The sequence below is a fragment of the Adiantum capillus-veneris genome, chromosome 26 (assembly GCF_014529385.1).
Source record: "Adiantum capillus-veneris isolate H3 chromosome 26, ASM1452938v2, whole genome shotgun sequence".
NCBI lineage: Eukaryota > Viridiplantae > Streptophyta > Polypodiopsida > Polypodiales > Pteridaceae > Adiantum > Adiantum capillus-veneris.
In genome coordinates this window covers 52,880,227-52,894,948 of record NC_140956.1, presented here as the reverse complement: position 1 = coordinate 52,894,948, position 14,722 = coordinate 52,880,227, and the positions used below count along the sequence as shown (strand labels likewise).

At 46.0% G+C, this 14,722-nt stretch overlaps 1 protein-coding gene across 1 annotated transcript in view; it reads left to right on the top strand.

Moving 5' to 3' along the window:
* LOC147423456 (tRNA(adenine(34)) deaminase, chloroplastic-like) overlaps positions 1–12,935 on the top strand; it is a 31,879-nt gene extending 18,944 nt beyond the window's left edge. The window contains exon 4 of the mRNA XM_086501384.1: positions 12,450–12,935. Within this exon, the coding sequence (XP_086357510.1) occupies positions 12,450–12,783 (334 nt within the window). The 3' untranslated portion in view covers positions 12,784–12,935. The remainder of the gene's footprint in view (positions 1–12,449) is intronic.
* The last annotated feature ends 1,787 nt before the right edge of the window (positions 12,936–14,722 follow it).

Genomic DNA, 14,722 nt, shown 5'->3' with positions numbered 1-14,722 from the left:
AGTGATGTTGCATATAGGCTGAAATTGCCTGACAGCTGGAAGATTCACAATGCGTTTCATGTGAGTCTTCTCAGACCCTATGTGGGTGATGTGCCAGAAGATATGCCAGCTGAAGATCAGCCGGAAGTCGAGGAACTTGACGAGATCTTGGTCCCTGAACAGATTTTGGCACACAAAGAAAGGAAAGTGAAAGGCAAGGTTGCTAGGCGTTACTTGGTAAAGTTCAGAAACTATCCACCAATGGATGCTAAGTGGATGGAAGAAGGTGAACTTGCAGAGTCACCAACTGTGTTATCACTTTACCTGGAAGCCTTCGATTTGCAACCTACCTTGACCCCTTGAGTTTCAAAGCTAAATGGATTGTCAGTGTGACAATGGCTTCTGAAACAAATGATGTACAAGGTATTTAAAGTGAGCTCAAATCAAATACCTGTTACATGAATGTTAGAGCTGTACAGATTGTCAGTTTGGCAATTGCTCTTATGGAATGTCCAAAAGTTTGATTAGTGCTATAGAAGTGAGTATTTCTTGTCAGTTTGTCAAGGATACAGTGATTGCTTCTATTGAAGAGTACATGTGTAACTGCATTCTTAAACTGTCGGTTTGGGTATGCTCGAAAGTGTTACGGGATCCAACGTGTACTATAAGACAATGGCAAAATGTGCAGCTACCATTTTGTCATTGGAAAGTTAGTGACTCAAAGCAATGGCAGAGTGTGAAGCTACCACTATGTCATTGGGACAGGGTTCACACGCAGGCAATACATGAGTCGACGAGGTGTTGAATACACCAGGGTTGACAATGAGCATGTATGTGTCGTACATGTGTCGACAGGTGTTGAATACATCAATGTTGACTAGGAGCTTGTACGACATAGATGCAAACGAGGACGTTTGAGATTTCAAGAGGGGGGTATGTCACCAGTGTGTGACTACTATCTATCCTTTTTGTTGATTTCTTTCTTATTATCTATTTACTTTCACTTTTTGGAAACACCCCTCGGGAAATCTAACTGCCCTGCATTGCATAGCTAGTGTGGAACTGTCCAGAGGGAGTCCGGGCCTGAGGGCAAGAGAGCACTAAGGTTGGACAAGGACTATGGTTAGCCAAGTGGGGTCATTGACTAGCCAAAGTGGAATCCTTTGCTACAGAGGCTACATTTCAGTTCTGGATGTGGCCGCAGTGTACAAAGAGGGTCGGATGACCTAGAAAGATACAATGGCAGCATCTCCTAAAATTTAGGGAACTGCTATTTTGGGACCTGAAAATGTCTTCGCGTCATTACGTGCAGTTTGACATGGGGATCATTTTGTTACTCTGTGGCCAAGTCAACAGAGGCTGCAGGTGAGATATTTTTAGACCCGAGGGTCTAAAGCGGGAAAATGCACAAATGAGTGACACTTGGCACTTTGAGGCCAGTTTACTACTTATAGAGAAGGCAAAAACGTGATTTATAGTTGGGAGGCTCATTTTGCAAGTCTCTGTCACAGGTTAAGAGCTATGGAGTGCTTGCTTTCCCTCTTATGCACAGTGCGGTGCCAGGAGTGATGCCCTGCACGCTACGCACTGCCCTCTCTCTCCCCTTTGGCAGTATGTTATGCCCCTCTAGTGGGCTCTTCATTTGACCAATGTACAGTTGTGTGGGTTCATGCGCGATTGCCGAGGCAAGAGCCTCTTGCACAGGTACTGGATTAGCTAGCGGCTAATCCCCCCGCAGGTACAGGTGAATTCGGAGAGGTTTCACGCCAGAAATCTCGTCCGATTCAAAGGGCAAGTAGCCCTACAGGTGCGGGAGCTCGAGGACTTGCTAGGGATGCGACCGGCACGCGGAACGGAGCCCGAAACAGTGAATTACAGCCTGCTGTGTATTTTTGCAGGTTTAGGGTTTTGGCCCTAAACGGACCCTAATACCCCCAGGAGGTTCGGGGACGCAAGGGGACCGCTGTACAGGCGATCTGGCGCATTTTCAGGGCTGAAAACAGAGAATTCAGCGTGCTGCAGATTCTCGCCAGGTTTTGCAAAGTGCCCGTATGCTTCGGGAAAGTCGGTCAATGCGTGGGAATACTGACCGTGAAGGGTTCTAGTACAGTTATGCTGCCGAAATCGGGCTGGAACAGAGGAAATTCAGCCGAGTTTGTGCGGGGCAGCTTGTAGGAACCACAGCGTTTATTCCCTCTTTTGAACAATAAAGAAATACCGAAAGGGGCGCCTAAGTTAGGGGCCAATCTGGTGTCTGTCTACTCATACAGGTGCAATCTAGCAGCCTGTATCCCTCTCCCCTTTGTTGTGTCTTGAAAGTACAGGTAAAATAGACGACTAATAATGGGTGAAAGCTAAAGTAAAGTAAAGTAAAGTAAAGTCTACCGCCCTTTTTGGATTGAACAGGCCGGTTTCAGTATGCCGCCACTGTCGAATCTCATCCAAGGAGCCACCCTTCTTGGGAATGAGGTAAATAAGACCCTCACTCATGCTGTCAGGCATCTCTCTTGTGTGTAGGATGTATTGAAAAGCGTTGCAGAGATCTGAGCCAAGCAAGTCCCAGTACTCGAAGAAAAAGCTGGGAGTCATACCATCCTGACTTGGACAACTACCCCGGGGAAGTGCTCTGAGGTCCGCATGGAGCTCCTCTAGTTGAAGGGGCAGCTCAAGCCTCTGGCACATCTCCTTAGTCACAAGAAAGGCATCTGTGCCCAAACCTGCTCTCTGTATGTATCCCGACGCTCTGACTGAGGCTCTGCTGACAGCAGGTCACGGTAAGAGTCAGTAGCAACTGCATGCACGTCCTCTGGCTCTGAAGCAACTGACCCGTCAGGCCCTCAACTGGCTGACCCTGGCATGCGCATGTCGGGGTCCCACTGTCTCAAAGAAAGCCCCTGTTACTCTGTCACCCATCTGGGTCCACTAAGATGCTTGTCGACGGAAAGCAAACTCATGGCGCCTCTTCTCTGTGTTGGCGAGCTCCTTGCGAGCCTGTTGCAACTGCTCTTCCAACCAGGGACTGTCTGGATGCTACTCCTGCATCCTCTGCAAGGAAGCAACGCTCCGTTGGAGACGTTGCTCCTCTTTTCTCGCTGCAGCCAGGCGGGCTTTAGACTCCTGAAGAAATAGCCGACTAAGCTGAGCAAGTCGAGTGGCCGCTCTGTCAACAAGAGAGTCCTGCATGTCTAAGCCCTCTATCCAAAGAGCCACCACTCGCTCTCTGAGCGCAGAGTCCAGCAAGACCCTCTCATGGATGCGTAGCATCGTGCTCCCCCTCCTGTGTCTATCTGTCATTGTGAGGATTACTGGTGCATGGTCCGAAAAAGAAGTCCTAGCCAGAATGCAAACTGTCCCACCCAAGTCACAAAAGTGGTCACTAGTGTAGAAGCGATCTATCCGAGATAGATTCACTCCTCCCACTTTGCGGTCCGAACGAGAGAAGGCCAGGCTGTCGGGGGGTCTCAGAAAGCTAGAATGCTGCCACACATCTGAAATCCGGAGTCATATATAACCTCTCCCAAGCTGCCAACTCAACTCCATGCATAGTAGAGGGGTCCTCTAACATGTTGAACTTCAATGAAGTCACCCCCAATGCACCATTGCTCTGCCTGCGGCAGAGACTCTACAATGTGAGACCAAAACTCTGCACGTGGACTCGCCGCGTTGGGTCCATAGATGTTCAGGAAGCCCAAGAGGCAACCCTGAACCTGCATAGTGATCCATTGAGCCCTGCTAGGCACAATAATCCCTCTGTCCACAATGGCCTGCTGCCAACAGTCTGCAATAGTTATACATAGCCCTCCCTGGATGCCACCTGGTGTGGGGGAGCAGGAGAGAGAGCCCACTTGCTGTCCTATGCAATGAGAGTGAAGGAGAAGAGGAGAGAGGCGCTGAAGAAGCACACGCAGAGAAGAACGTGAGAGAGAGAGAGAGAACACTCGTTGGAATTTGGGAGAAGTCACGCTATTTCTTTTGGGCTTCACATTTGAGTATATGAGTAAGTGACTAGGGGGCCATTCACACTTGGGCCCCCTCACTTATAAGTCTTTTAACTTATAAGTTAGTAAGTACAAGGCACTTAGGCCTTTATTCCCTAACAACCTCCCACCTAAAGGCAATGTACCTTGGGAGATCAAAGAATCAACTAACTATGATACATCAGCTGATCATGCACTTACTCATCCAACACCCATCATCTGTCGGCAATATGCAAACCGCTCTGCTGGAAGACTCTTGGTCAAAAGATCTGCAGGATTGTCATCTGTGTGCACCTTGACAAGTGTAATGCTCTTGTCATCAAGCACACTCCTGATAAAATGATACTTCACCTCTATGTGCTTTGTCTTGGCATGAAAAACAGGATTCCTTGCAAGCATAATAGCACTCTGACTATCACAGTGTAGCACAGGAACCGGTGACTTAATGCCAAGCTCTTCTACCAAACGCATGAGCCACAAAGCTTCTTTGCATGCCTCAGTGGCAGCCACATACTCAGCTTCAGTGGTAGACAAAGCAACACATTTTTGCAGTCTAGAAATCCAAGAAACTGCACCTCCTGTGAATGTAAACACATATCCAGAGGTAGACTTCCTGCAATATGGATGTCCAGCAAAATCTGCATCTGTAAAGCCATGCACAGATGTCTCACTCTTCCCAAAACAAATGCACAAGTCTTTAGTGCCTTTCAAGTATCTCAAGATACACTTAACTGCTTCCCAATGCTTTTTGCCAGGATTGCTCATGTACCTGCTTACTACTCCCACCGCAAATGCAATGTCCGGACGTGTAGCAACCATAGCATACATCAAACTGCCAACGGCTGATGCATAAGGAATCTTGGCCATTTCAGCCCGCATATCATCTGTGTTTGGGCAGTCATGTGCAGTCAGTTTTACATATGGAGGCAGCGGAGTACCAAGTGCCTTTCCCCCATCCATATGAAAACGATGTAGCACCTTATTAACATAATCTCGTTGAGATAGATACAGACGCCTGTTGGGTCTATCTCGAGAGATACGCATGCCCAAAATATGATTAGCATCACCAAGATCCTTCATGTCAAAGCGATTCTTTAAGCTTTGCTGTAATGCATCCAACTCCGTGACATTGTTACCCGCAATAAGCATGTCATCAACATACAAAATCAGCAATAGAAGAGATCCATCACTTGCCGTTTTGATATACAAACAGTGATCAGAATTACTTCTCTTGTATCCTTGAGACCTCATGAATGTATCAAACTTGTGATACCATGCACGGGGAGACTGTTTCAAACCATACAAGCTCTTCAAGAGTCTACATACTTTCTTCTCTTGCCCCTTTGACACAAAACCTTCTGGCTGCATCATATAGATTATCTCAAGCAAATCGCTATGCAAAAATGCTGTTTTGACATCCATTTGCTTTAACTCCATATCTTCAGAAGCAACCAGGCCTAAAACAAGGCGTAATGTGGCAAGCTTTACAACAGGAGAAAAAATCTCATCAAAATCAACACCATGCTTTTGCTTGTACCCTTTAGCAACCAAACGTGCCTTGTACTTAGAAGAAGCATCAGATGTGACCTTGGTCTTGTAAACCCATTTACATGGCAGAGCCTTATGCCCTTTAGGCAAATCAACCAAGTCCCATGTATGGTTTTTCTCCAAAGACTGCATTTCCGAAACCATTGCTTTGAACCATTTCTTACTGTCTTCTCGTTGCATAGCCTCTTTATAGCAAGACGGCTCACCACAATCAGTAAGCATGACATAGTCCAAAGACGGTTCATATCTATCGGGGGGCCTTGTCACCCGAGTAGACCTACGCACCCAATGATCGATAACAGGTGGATTTTCAGCCTGTAAGCCATCAAAAACAGCAGGCTGTTCAGCCGGCTGCATCGCAACAACGGGCGGTCTAGGAGCATCAACCTGTTCCTCTACCTGTGGTGCATCAATGGCAACTTGTTGGGGCTGATTTTCAGCAGCTAATGGCTGATTTTCAGCACCATTTTCAGCATGTAAAGGCTGCTGAACATTGGGCCTTCTTGGCTGTCCATATGTAACATCTTCACGAAAAACAATCCGGCCTTCCTCGACCTTTGTGGGCTGTTTGTGCATGCAATTCTCATTGAAGATGACATCATTGCTGCGTATGATTTTCCGTAATGCGGGATCCCATAATCTATACCCCATTTCACCATCCTCACCATATCCTAGGAAAATGCATTTATGAGACTTTGGTTCTAGTTTGGTGCGCAGTTCACTCCGGATGTGAACATAGGCCTCACAACCAAACACTCTTAAATGTGCATATGAGGGTGGCTTGCCAGACCACACCTCCTCAGGCACCTTTCCACCCAAAGCCTTGCTAGGTGAGCGATTAATCAAGTGAATAGCTGTTTGCACAGCTTCTGCCCAAAAACCATGAGGTAATGCAGCATGTGACAGCATACTCCGAACTTTCTCTTGGATAGTCCGGTTCAACCTCTCTGCAACTCCATTCTGAGAGGGATTAAAAGGAGCCGTGAGCTCTTTTTTAATACCTTTAGTAGCACAAAAGTCAATAAATGCTTTTGATACATACTCCCCCCCATTGTCTGAGCGCAAAGACCTAAGCTTCTTGTCAGTTTGATTCTCAACAAACGCAAGAAACTTCTTGAAAGTATCCAAAACATCGCTTTTAGCACGTATTGGATACACCCACACCTTACGTGTAGCATCATCGATAAACGAGACAAAATATTTCTTTCCCCCTAAGGACAACTGTGGCATTTCACATACATCGGAATGCACTAAGTCTAACCTGTCAGACTTCAAAGAAAGAGACCTTTTGTGCGGTGTTTGACTGTGCTTACCATAAATATAGTGCTCACAATGAGAAAAATCAGCATACCTCAAACACGGCAAATAACCACAACGAGACAGAGTTTCCATTCCTCTTTTACTCATGTGTCCCAACCGGCCATGCCACAAAGAAACACTTGGCTGCTCGGTTACGGCGACAACATGGTCACGCACACTAGATACATGCAGAGGATACAAAGTGTCCGATTTACTACCCTTGGCTACAATCCGGGCCCCTTTACAAATTTTCCACTTGCTATCACCAAAAGTGGTGTGATAGCCTGCATCATCTAGCTGCCCTGTACTAATCAAACTCTTCTTGAGTTGTGGCACATGGCGCACTTTGTGCAAAACAAAAGTCATACCATCAGCAAAGGAAAACTGGACACTGCCAATACCTGCAATGTCACATGCATAGTTGTCTCCCAAATAAACAGTGCCCTGCACCTCACCTGAGTACTGTGTAAACCAATCCCTATGAGGTGTTACATGAAAGGAGGCACCTGAATCAAGAATCCAAGTATGCATGTCCACATCAAAACCCATAGCAAGGGTATGTGCATCCACAGAAGAGGCATTGAGTACATCAGTGCTGCTGTCACTGTCACAACTACTAGCAACATTGATTTCCTCAATCAACACAGTGCTCTTCTTGGCATTTCCCTTGTCCTTTGCATCAGTTTCAGCACCCTTGTTCTTCTCTTTCTTCCACTCATAGCATTCCCGTTTATAATGCCCTTTCTTTCCACAATGATGACACACAACATCTTTCCTGCGAGATTTGCTGCGTGCCCTGTCCTTACTGTCAGATTTCTCCCTCTGTTGAGACCTGCCTCTCAAGTGCAATGCATTAGAAGACCCACCTGTGGTGTTCTTCCTGTTCATCTCTTCCATCAAGAGAGAACTCTCTACATCTGCATACTTAAGTGACGCACTTGAATTACTAAGAGCTGTCCGGAATACATCCCAACTCTCGGGCAATGTGCATAGCAGAAAAGTAGCTTTGAACTCCTCATCAATCGTGAATTTCAGCTCTGTCAGTTGGCTGAAAATAGAATTGAATTCATTGAGGTGCACTGACATGTGCGTGCCCTCCTTCATGCGGAGATCCATAAGTTTCTTAAGCCAATACACTTTACTGGCAGCACTCTGTTGTGCATACAACTCGTCTAAACGCTTCCACATGTCCCATGCTGTCTGCTCATTCTCTACATTGAAGAGTAAATTGTCAGACACCGAAAGCATGATCGTGGAGCGAGCCAACTCGTCCACTTCTTCCCATTCTTCAACCTCCATATCAACCGGTTTCACACCCTGTAACTTAATAGGTTTCGTCTGTTTCTTCTGCAACATCACATTATAACATTGCTTCTTCCATATAGCAAAGTTATGGGCACCTTCAAGCTTGCGAATGTGCAACAAATTGCCACTTTCACTGCTAGAAGCCATTCTGAGTGATTGCAAACACTGAAACCCTGTTTTGCCGACCTGAACACGCCCAAATGTGCGCAATCGGGCAAAAAACAGCTTGCTGTTACAGAAAAACAGCGAGCAAATTTCACGCGAAATCACCCCAAAACAGCGTACATTCACTGCCAAACCCTTACCAAAGGTTTCCACAAGGTGTATACATCATTTGCTTGCTGAAATTCCCTGTTTTAGGGAAAAAATCAGACCTGTAAACACCTGTTTTGCTGAATTTTCAGAACCTCGTTGGTGGAAACACCTGTAAGATTGACCTGTGAGACTTGCCCTAATGAAATTGCATCAAATTGACCCCGAAATTGGTCAATTTCAGCAGAAATAGGCTGCTGTTCGCCAGTTTTTGAAACCCTAATTTTGGGGAAACTGTCACCGGAGGTCGATTCTACACGGTGAGAGGATCCCTTCGCGACAGAGTTGATCGAAAACGGTTGAATATCCTTCCCGCAGCGAGCAAGAACAGAATTCTGATCTGTGTTGCGAAGATGGCTCTCTTGGAAACCCTAAAGCTCTGATACCATGTGTGGGGGAGCAGGAGAGAGAGCCCACTTGCTGTCCTATGCAATGAGAGTGAAGGAGAAGAGGAGAGAGGCGCTGAAGAAGCACACGCAGAGAAGAACGTGAGAGAGAGAGAGAACACTCGTTGGAATTTGGGAGAAGTCACGCTATTTCTTTTGGGCTTCACATTTGAGTATATGAGTAAGTGACTAGGGGGCCATTCACACTTGGGCCCCCTCACTTATAAGTCTTTTAACTTATAAGTTAGTAAGTACAAGGCACTTAGGCCTTTATTCCCTAACACCTAGTCCAAATGCAGCTGAGCAAAATGTCTCATACCGCCCATGCAAAAGCTGACCATGTCTAGTGTGGCTCTCACACAGATGATGCTCCTGTAGCTTAAGAAGGTCAATCTCTCCTCCCACAAGGCATTGCTGAAGCTCCCGACGAAGTCGGCCCCTCTGGCGCTGAAACTGGGGCCCACCTAATCCCTACACGTTCCATGAGACGATCCTCATGGGGAGCGAGAGAGAACTGATGTTGCAGCAACAACTAACCGTGCTATCTTCGGGACAGGCTTGGATGGGAAGTAATCTGCATCCGAGTGTCCCCGAGATAGGCGTGACTGCAAAGAGTGTCTAGAACCCTCACAGGAAGAATTTTCAGCCATGGAGATTCTTGAAGAAGAAAGAAGCATGACTCGCTTTCGGCGCGGCCCAAAGAAGCAAGCATTGCACACCTTTATGAAGTTCAAGTACTGCGCGACCCAAATATCAGAGTGGGCCGACGAAGAGTCCCTTCCAGGATTGATGCTATTGGCGATCTCCCTCAACACCATACAGTTCGGTACCAGTACCTCACTTTGAAAAGGAGGGGATGTCACGTGACACATCCAACCCTATGTGTCCGTGGACAAGCTACAACATGATCAGGGTTCAGTCAGTCCAGTCAGTCTAGATTTAGAAGTGATCTGGCACTTTTGTGAGTCTATTCGTAGACCGTGCATGTGCAGTCACTTAGTGTAGATGCATATCCTCTGGTTGCACACAGCATGATCATATATATTCCCATCAGAATCCATCAGAATCCTTCAGGGGAATTTTCCAGTGCATTTAGCCTATTTTACCTAATTTTTGACATTTTTCACTTATTATTTTTAAGCGACTTTTGTTGCAAAGTAGGTAGGGCAAATTGAGTAAGTTTGTATATAAGCAAACCTAGGCTAGCACAAATTGGCAGAAGAGGCAACAGGAGCCAAGCTCAACAGGCAACTTCTCAAGCAAGTCCTTGGCGGTTCTCCCCTCCAAGCAAGACTCAACATCTAGCGTTTTCTTCATCAGCATCTAACCTTGGCGTTTTCTGCAACAAGTACCATCGCCAAGCAGGTCCCAGTCCTTGGCGTTTTTGCATCAGGATATCATCGCCCACACACCCCCAGACCTAGCGTTTCCAGATTGCAGCCTTGGCGTTTTTCATAATGCTTAGCGTTTCCAGATTTGCAGCAGTTAGACATGGCGAGTTTCAGCCCTAAAAGAGTAGCAGATTCAGCCCAAAGAACCTCAGTTTGCAGCCTACAATAGATGCAGATTTTCAGCCCTAAAGACCAACAGAATAAGCCCCAAAACCAGCGTTTTGGATTGTAGCAGATTTCAGCCATTAGCGTTTTTGGACAGCAGTAGAAGCAGTCTCAGATTTCAGCCCATTAGCGTTTGGACAGCAGTAGAAGCAGTCTCAGATTTCAGCCCATTAGCGTTTGGACAGCAGATAAAAGATTGCAGATTTCAGCCCTCACGTCGGTGTCGCCATCCCCGTCGTCATCACCGACATAGCCTAGAATTGCATCAGTCATATGCATCCCCATTGTACCAAGTTGTGCAATCATAAGTAGACCACTCTCGCCGACGAGTGGGGCCTTCGGAGGAGGGTTTTACAACGTCTTTGGTGTCGTATCTCTCTTCTCTCTCTATCTCTCAGTCTCATACACTTGCACGCACAGTGTCCATTTACTTTGTTTGTGGTCATTGCACTTTCTCATTAAGAACGGAAGGCTCTACCTTCCATAAGAACAAAAGGAACCTGGAGCACAGTTCGGAGCACTCATCCTGAGCAAAGCGCAAACATTCATTCTGCTGCACCTAACACATAGTTCCATCCATGTGCAGTAGGGTTATCCAATGTAGGCTAGGGTTGCCGAGGACTAAGAGCAGGCACATTGGCAAGCTGAGCTTGAGATGGATGGCTGTTCATGCATATCTATTTATAGAGAGTGACTCTATTTATCAGATATATATAGAGGTCCACCCTTCAGTATGGAAGGGTGGACGGGTCGGTCCGTTGGGACATCTCGTCGTGCAATCTTTTGTAGAGCCGCGCACGATGGAGGATCAGATCCTGGATCTAGTGTGGACGCGCGCCTGCTACACATACAGCCAAGACCAACAGTAGTCCTGGCCTCTAATGGAGCACTTTTGGTGGTATCGAAGGCTGAGAAAGTATGGGCTAGTCGAATGTGCTTGCTAGGAGCTCAGCTTGCGGATCAGGGGTCAATGGTCGCAGCACATGCGGAGGCATGCGATCGTTGTTGGGAGCTGAGTCGGGCGTGCACTCCGTATAGTATGAGCGTGTGCACGTGTGTGTGTGTCTTGATATGCAGGTAATTGGAGATGGTATCGCGATGTAGGAGTCTTTGGTTCTTGTTACATTCTTCACTTTCTCTCTTTAAACCCGCAATCGAGGACTATTGCTTTGATTTAGAGGGCGTTATGTGAGGGGTTTTAAGGTTAGGGTGTAAGTGCACATTGTGTCTGTCTGGTCAGTCACACACTCTTTCTCGATGGAATATAAGGCATTCCAACCTTTTCAGGGTGAGGTGCCCAGAGGATATGATTGCAGATGAGCAACCAGAAGTTGAAGAAATTGAGGAACTTATTTAACCTGAGTAGGTTTTCGTGCACAGAGAAAAATGAAGGCCAAGGTAATGTGGTTCTACTTGGTAAAGTTCAGGAATTATCTGGCTTTGGATGCCAAATGGTTGGAAGCATAGTTTTTTCTGGATGTGTCGATTGGGAAACCATATTCCCGGACGCGTCCGAGCCCGATTGACGTATGATCGGATTTTTTGGACTTTATTGCCTGAAGGCTCCATTATTTGCAGTGAGGCTCCATGTTTGACCTCCTCATTTTGTTCTTTGCTCTAAAATTTCTATTGCAATCGATGGTTTTGTGTGCCTTTTTATTCTTTTAAGTGTCATGTGTAGGCTGTTTTTAGTGTGCCATATGGAATCTGACGGGGGGTCTGATCCATACTTATTATGTACTTCCGTACCGGTCCGAGTCTGGCATATGGTTGATGTATGGAAAAACTATGGCTGGAAGATCACTCTTAGTTGTTGGAAAGACCTTGAGGCTTTTGGTTTACGGATCTTTGTGAGAGCTAGGACAAGAATCTTTCATAAGTATGCTACACAAGTAGACTATGAACATGTGCACCGAATGCGAGGGATTGGATGGAGTTTAATCTATGGTTATTTTTATCAAAATGATTCATGTAGCACTATCTGAGTTACTTTTATGAAGCTTCTTACTTTTAAGATTGTTGTTCAATGGTCCATGTTAGTTCCACAGCTCATAGCTCATGTCTGCTTAACAAATATAATTTTGCAGCTTGTTTCCAAAGCAATCCTTGGCTGATGACTGTGAGGAGCAGCTGCTGGACTGTGAAATGAAGGGGGCAGTCAAGAAGAGAGGTCTTGTACATCCATTTAACCCTAATATTAGAGTAAGAGGAGGCGTCTTGGCAAGTGATTGTTCAGAGATCATGAAAGATTTTTTCCGACGACGACGACGACACGAATCCAATAAAGCTCAAACAAGAACTAATAGCTATTCTATTCTGTCCCGATTGTTTTCTGGAATCAGAAAAGCGCTTCATGTGGTTGTATCTTTCATCAGTTATTTGGGCCTTGATTGGATTTTTCGTCTAAGACGGTTGGGTTAGAAACTGTCAACAATTACCAACAAGAGCTGGATATGTTTAACAGTGGTGACAAACGTAGCAGATGCGGTGTTCCTTCTCTCTCTTGTTTTATCTCAAATTCTATGGCTCCCATCCTGACGTGTATGCATAGTAAAATAGTTGCTTGTTGCCTACAGATGATTTTTTTGTTCGTATGTAAATCTCTTGCAGTACATCTTTTGCATTTGTGGTGTGTGTGCCCTTACTTTTGCATTGTCACTTAATGTATTTGTCCTCCATAGATTTCACCATGTGGGCAATAAATATGATGTTGGTCAACAGCTCTGACGTTAGCTAGCGATTCAGGAATATTTCCTTTCAATTTATCATTTTGTGCAAACCAAATGGAAAAGAATAGGAAAGGTACATAAGAAAGAGCTGTTGGTAAAACCCACAAACCACCCCCCCCCCCCCCCCCCCCCCCCCCCGGGATTGTTTTAGTGACAGCATTCCTACTTTTACCATTCCTTCTCGTGTCGGCAGGTGCAACTACCATGTCATCAACCGATTGAAACTCTAATATCATTTTTTTCGACGCTGAAGCGTTATTGTCCTTTTCCCCACTTCTATTTGTCTAGCCGTAACCTAAGCAGATTCAAGGGCAGGTAAAAACCACCACCAAAAAAAAAAAAAAAAAAACCAAAACCCGCGAAATGATTGCTTAATGTTAGATATGATTCTAGTATTGTGTATCGATGACAAAAAGCAGAGTACAAAGTGGAATGATGCTCTGTTGTATATTTTCCTGTTAGCGATGACAGCAATTCAACCAAATAGGCAAATGTAAAATCCTAAGCAGAAAGGTAAAAGCCCTAGAAAGAAGCTAACTACCAAACCATCTCAAAGAAAGGTGCCCATGCTCGTCAAAGCCGAGGGGAGGGGGACATAGGTTCTCAAATGCACGGATTGCCCCCAGCTTAGAAGGCAAGGCCACAAAGCATAAGACAAACATAAAGGTTCAAGCATCGATATCTTGGTTAAACCCGGACATCAAGCCTATGTGGAGAACAAAGCTGCCCAAAAATGTGATCAATACTAAGGGCAAGATTATGTACGATTGGAACTTACAAACAAGGAAATAGTAGGTATGTGAATACAATTTTGGAACCATTTCTTTGGATGGAATCAGGGAAGATGCCTCTTGAATTTTGAAGGAAAACTAAAGGTAACTAAACGTAAGATATTTTTCCTTTGAATAGCATACTATGCGCTAAAATGGTCTATATGGCTCATACGTCCCATTTTAGCTTGTTGTATGGGCCTTGGGGGAGGGCAAAAGTCGTGCATCATCATGTGGACGGGGTAGGCATAGGTGGAGGTGGACGGCAGACGTAAATTGGAGGACATCGCACGTGGACGAGAGACACACACACACACACACACACACACACACACACACACACACACACACACACACACACACACAGAGGCCACGTGCCAGTCCCCGGGGGGGGGGGAGATGCCATGCGTAACTTTGAGGGGGCTGAAAGGCAAGGATTTTTTTTCCCACAGTCGATGCTTTGCATCCTCCCTTTGGTGGAGATATGCAGGTCGTCTTCCTCTGTCTCTTGCTCGCTCTCTGGGTGTTGCAGCTCTTGATGGTGAGCCTTGGTTTTGGTATGCAGTGAGTAAAGAGAAATGAGTTGTTGTTCCATGGAGCGTGTTGGGAGGGTGATCCCTCTCTCTCTCTCTCTCTCTCTCTCTCTCTCTCTCTCAGCCATGTGCGCACCCTCGCTAGCGGTAGAGCTAGTGCATAGGCTCATTTCTGCAGAGCACGTGCATGCCAACGAATGAGGGAGGACTCGAAAGTCTGCGCACGGTGTGGAGCGGGTAGCCTGAGTGCCTTGTGCTTTTGAATTGGAGATTCCAGTAAATTAATGGATTGCATCCAAAGTAGACAGAGTAGCTAAGTGGTGCCAAT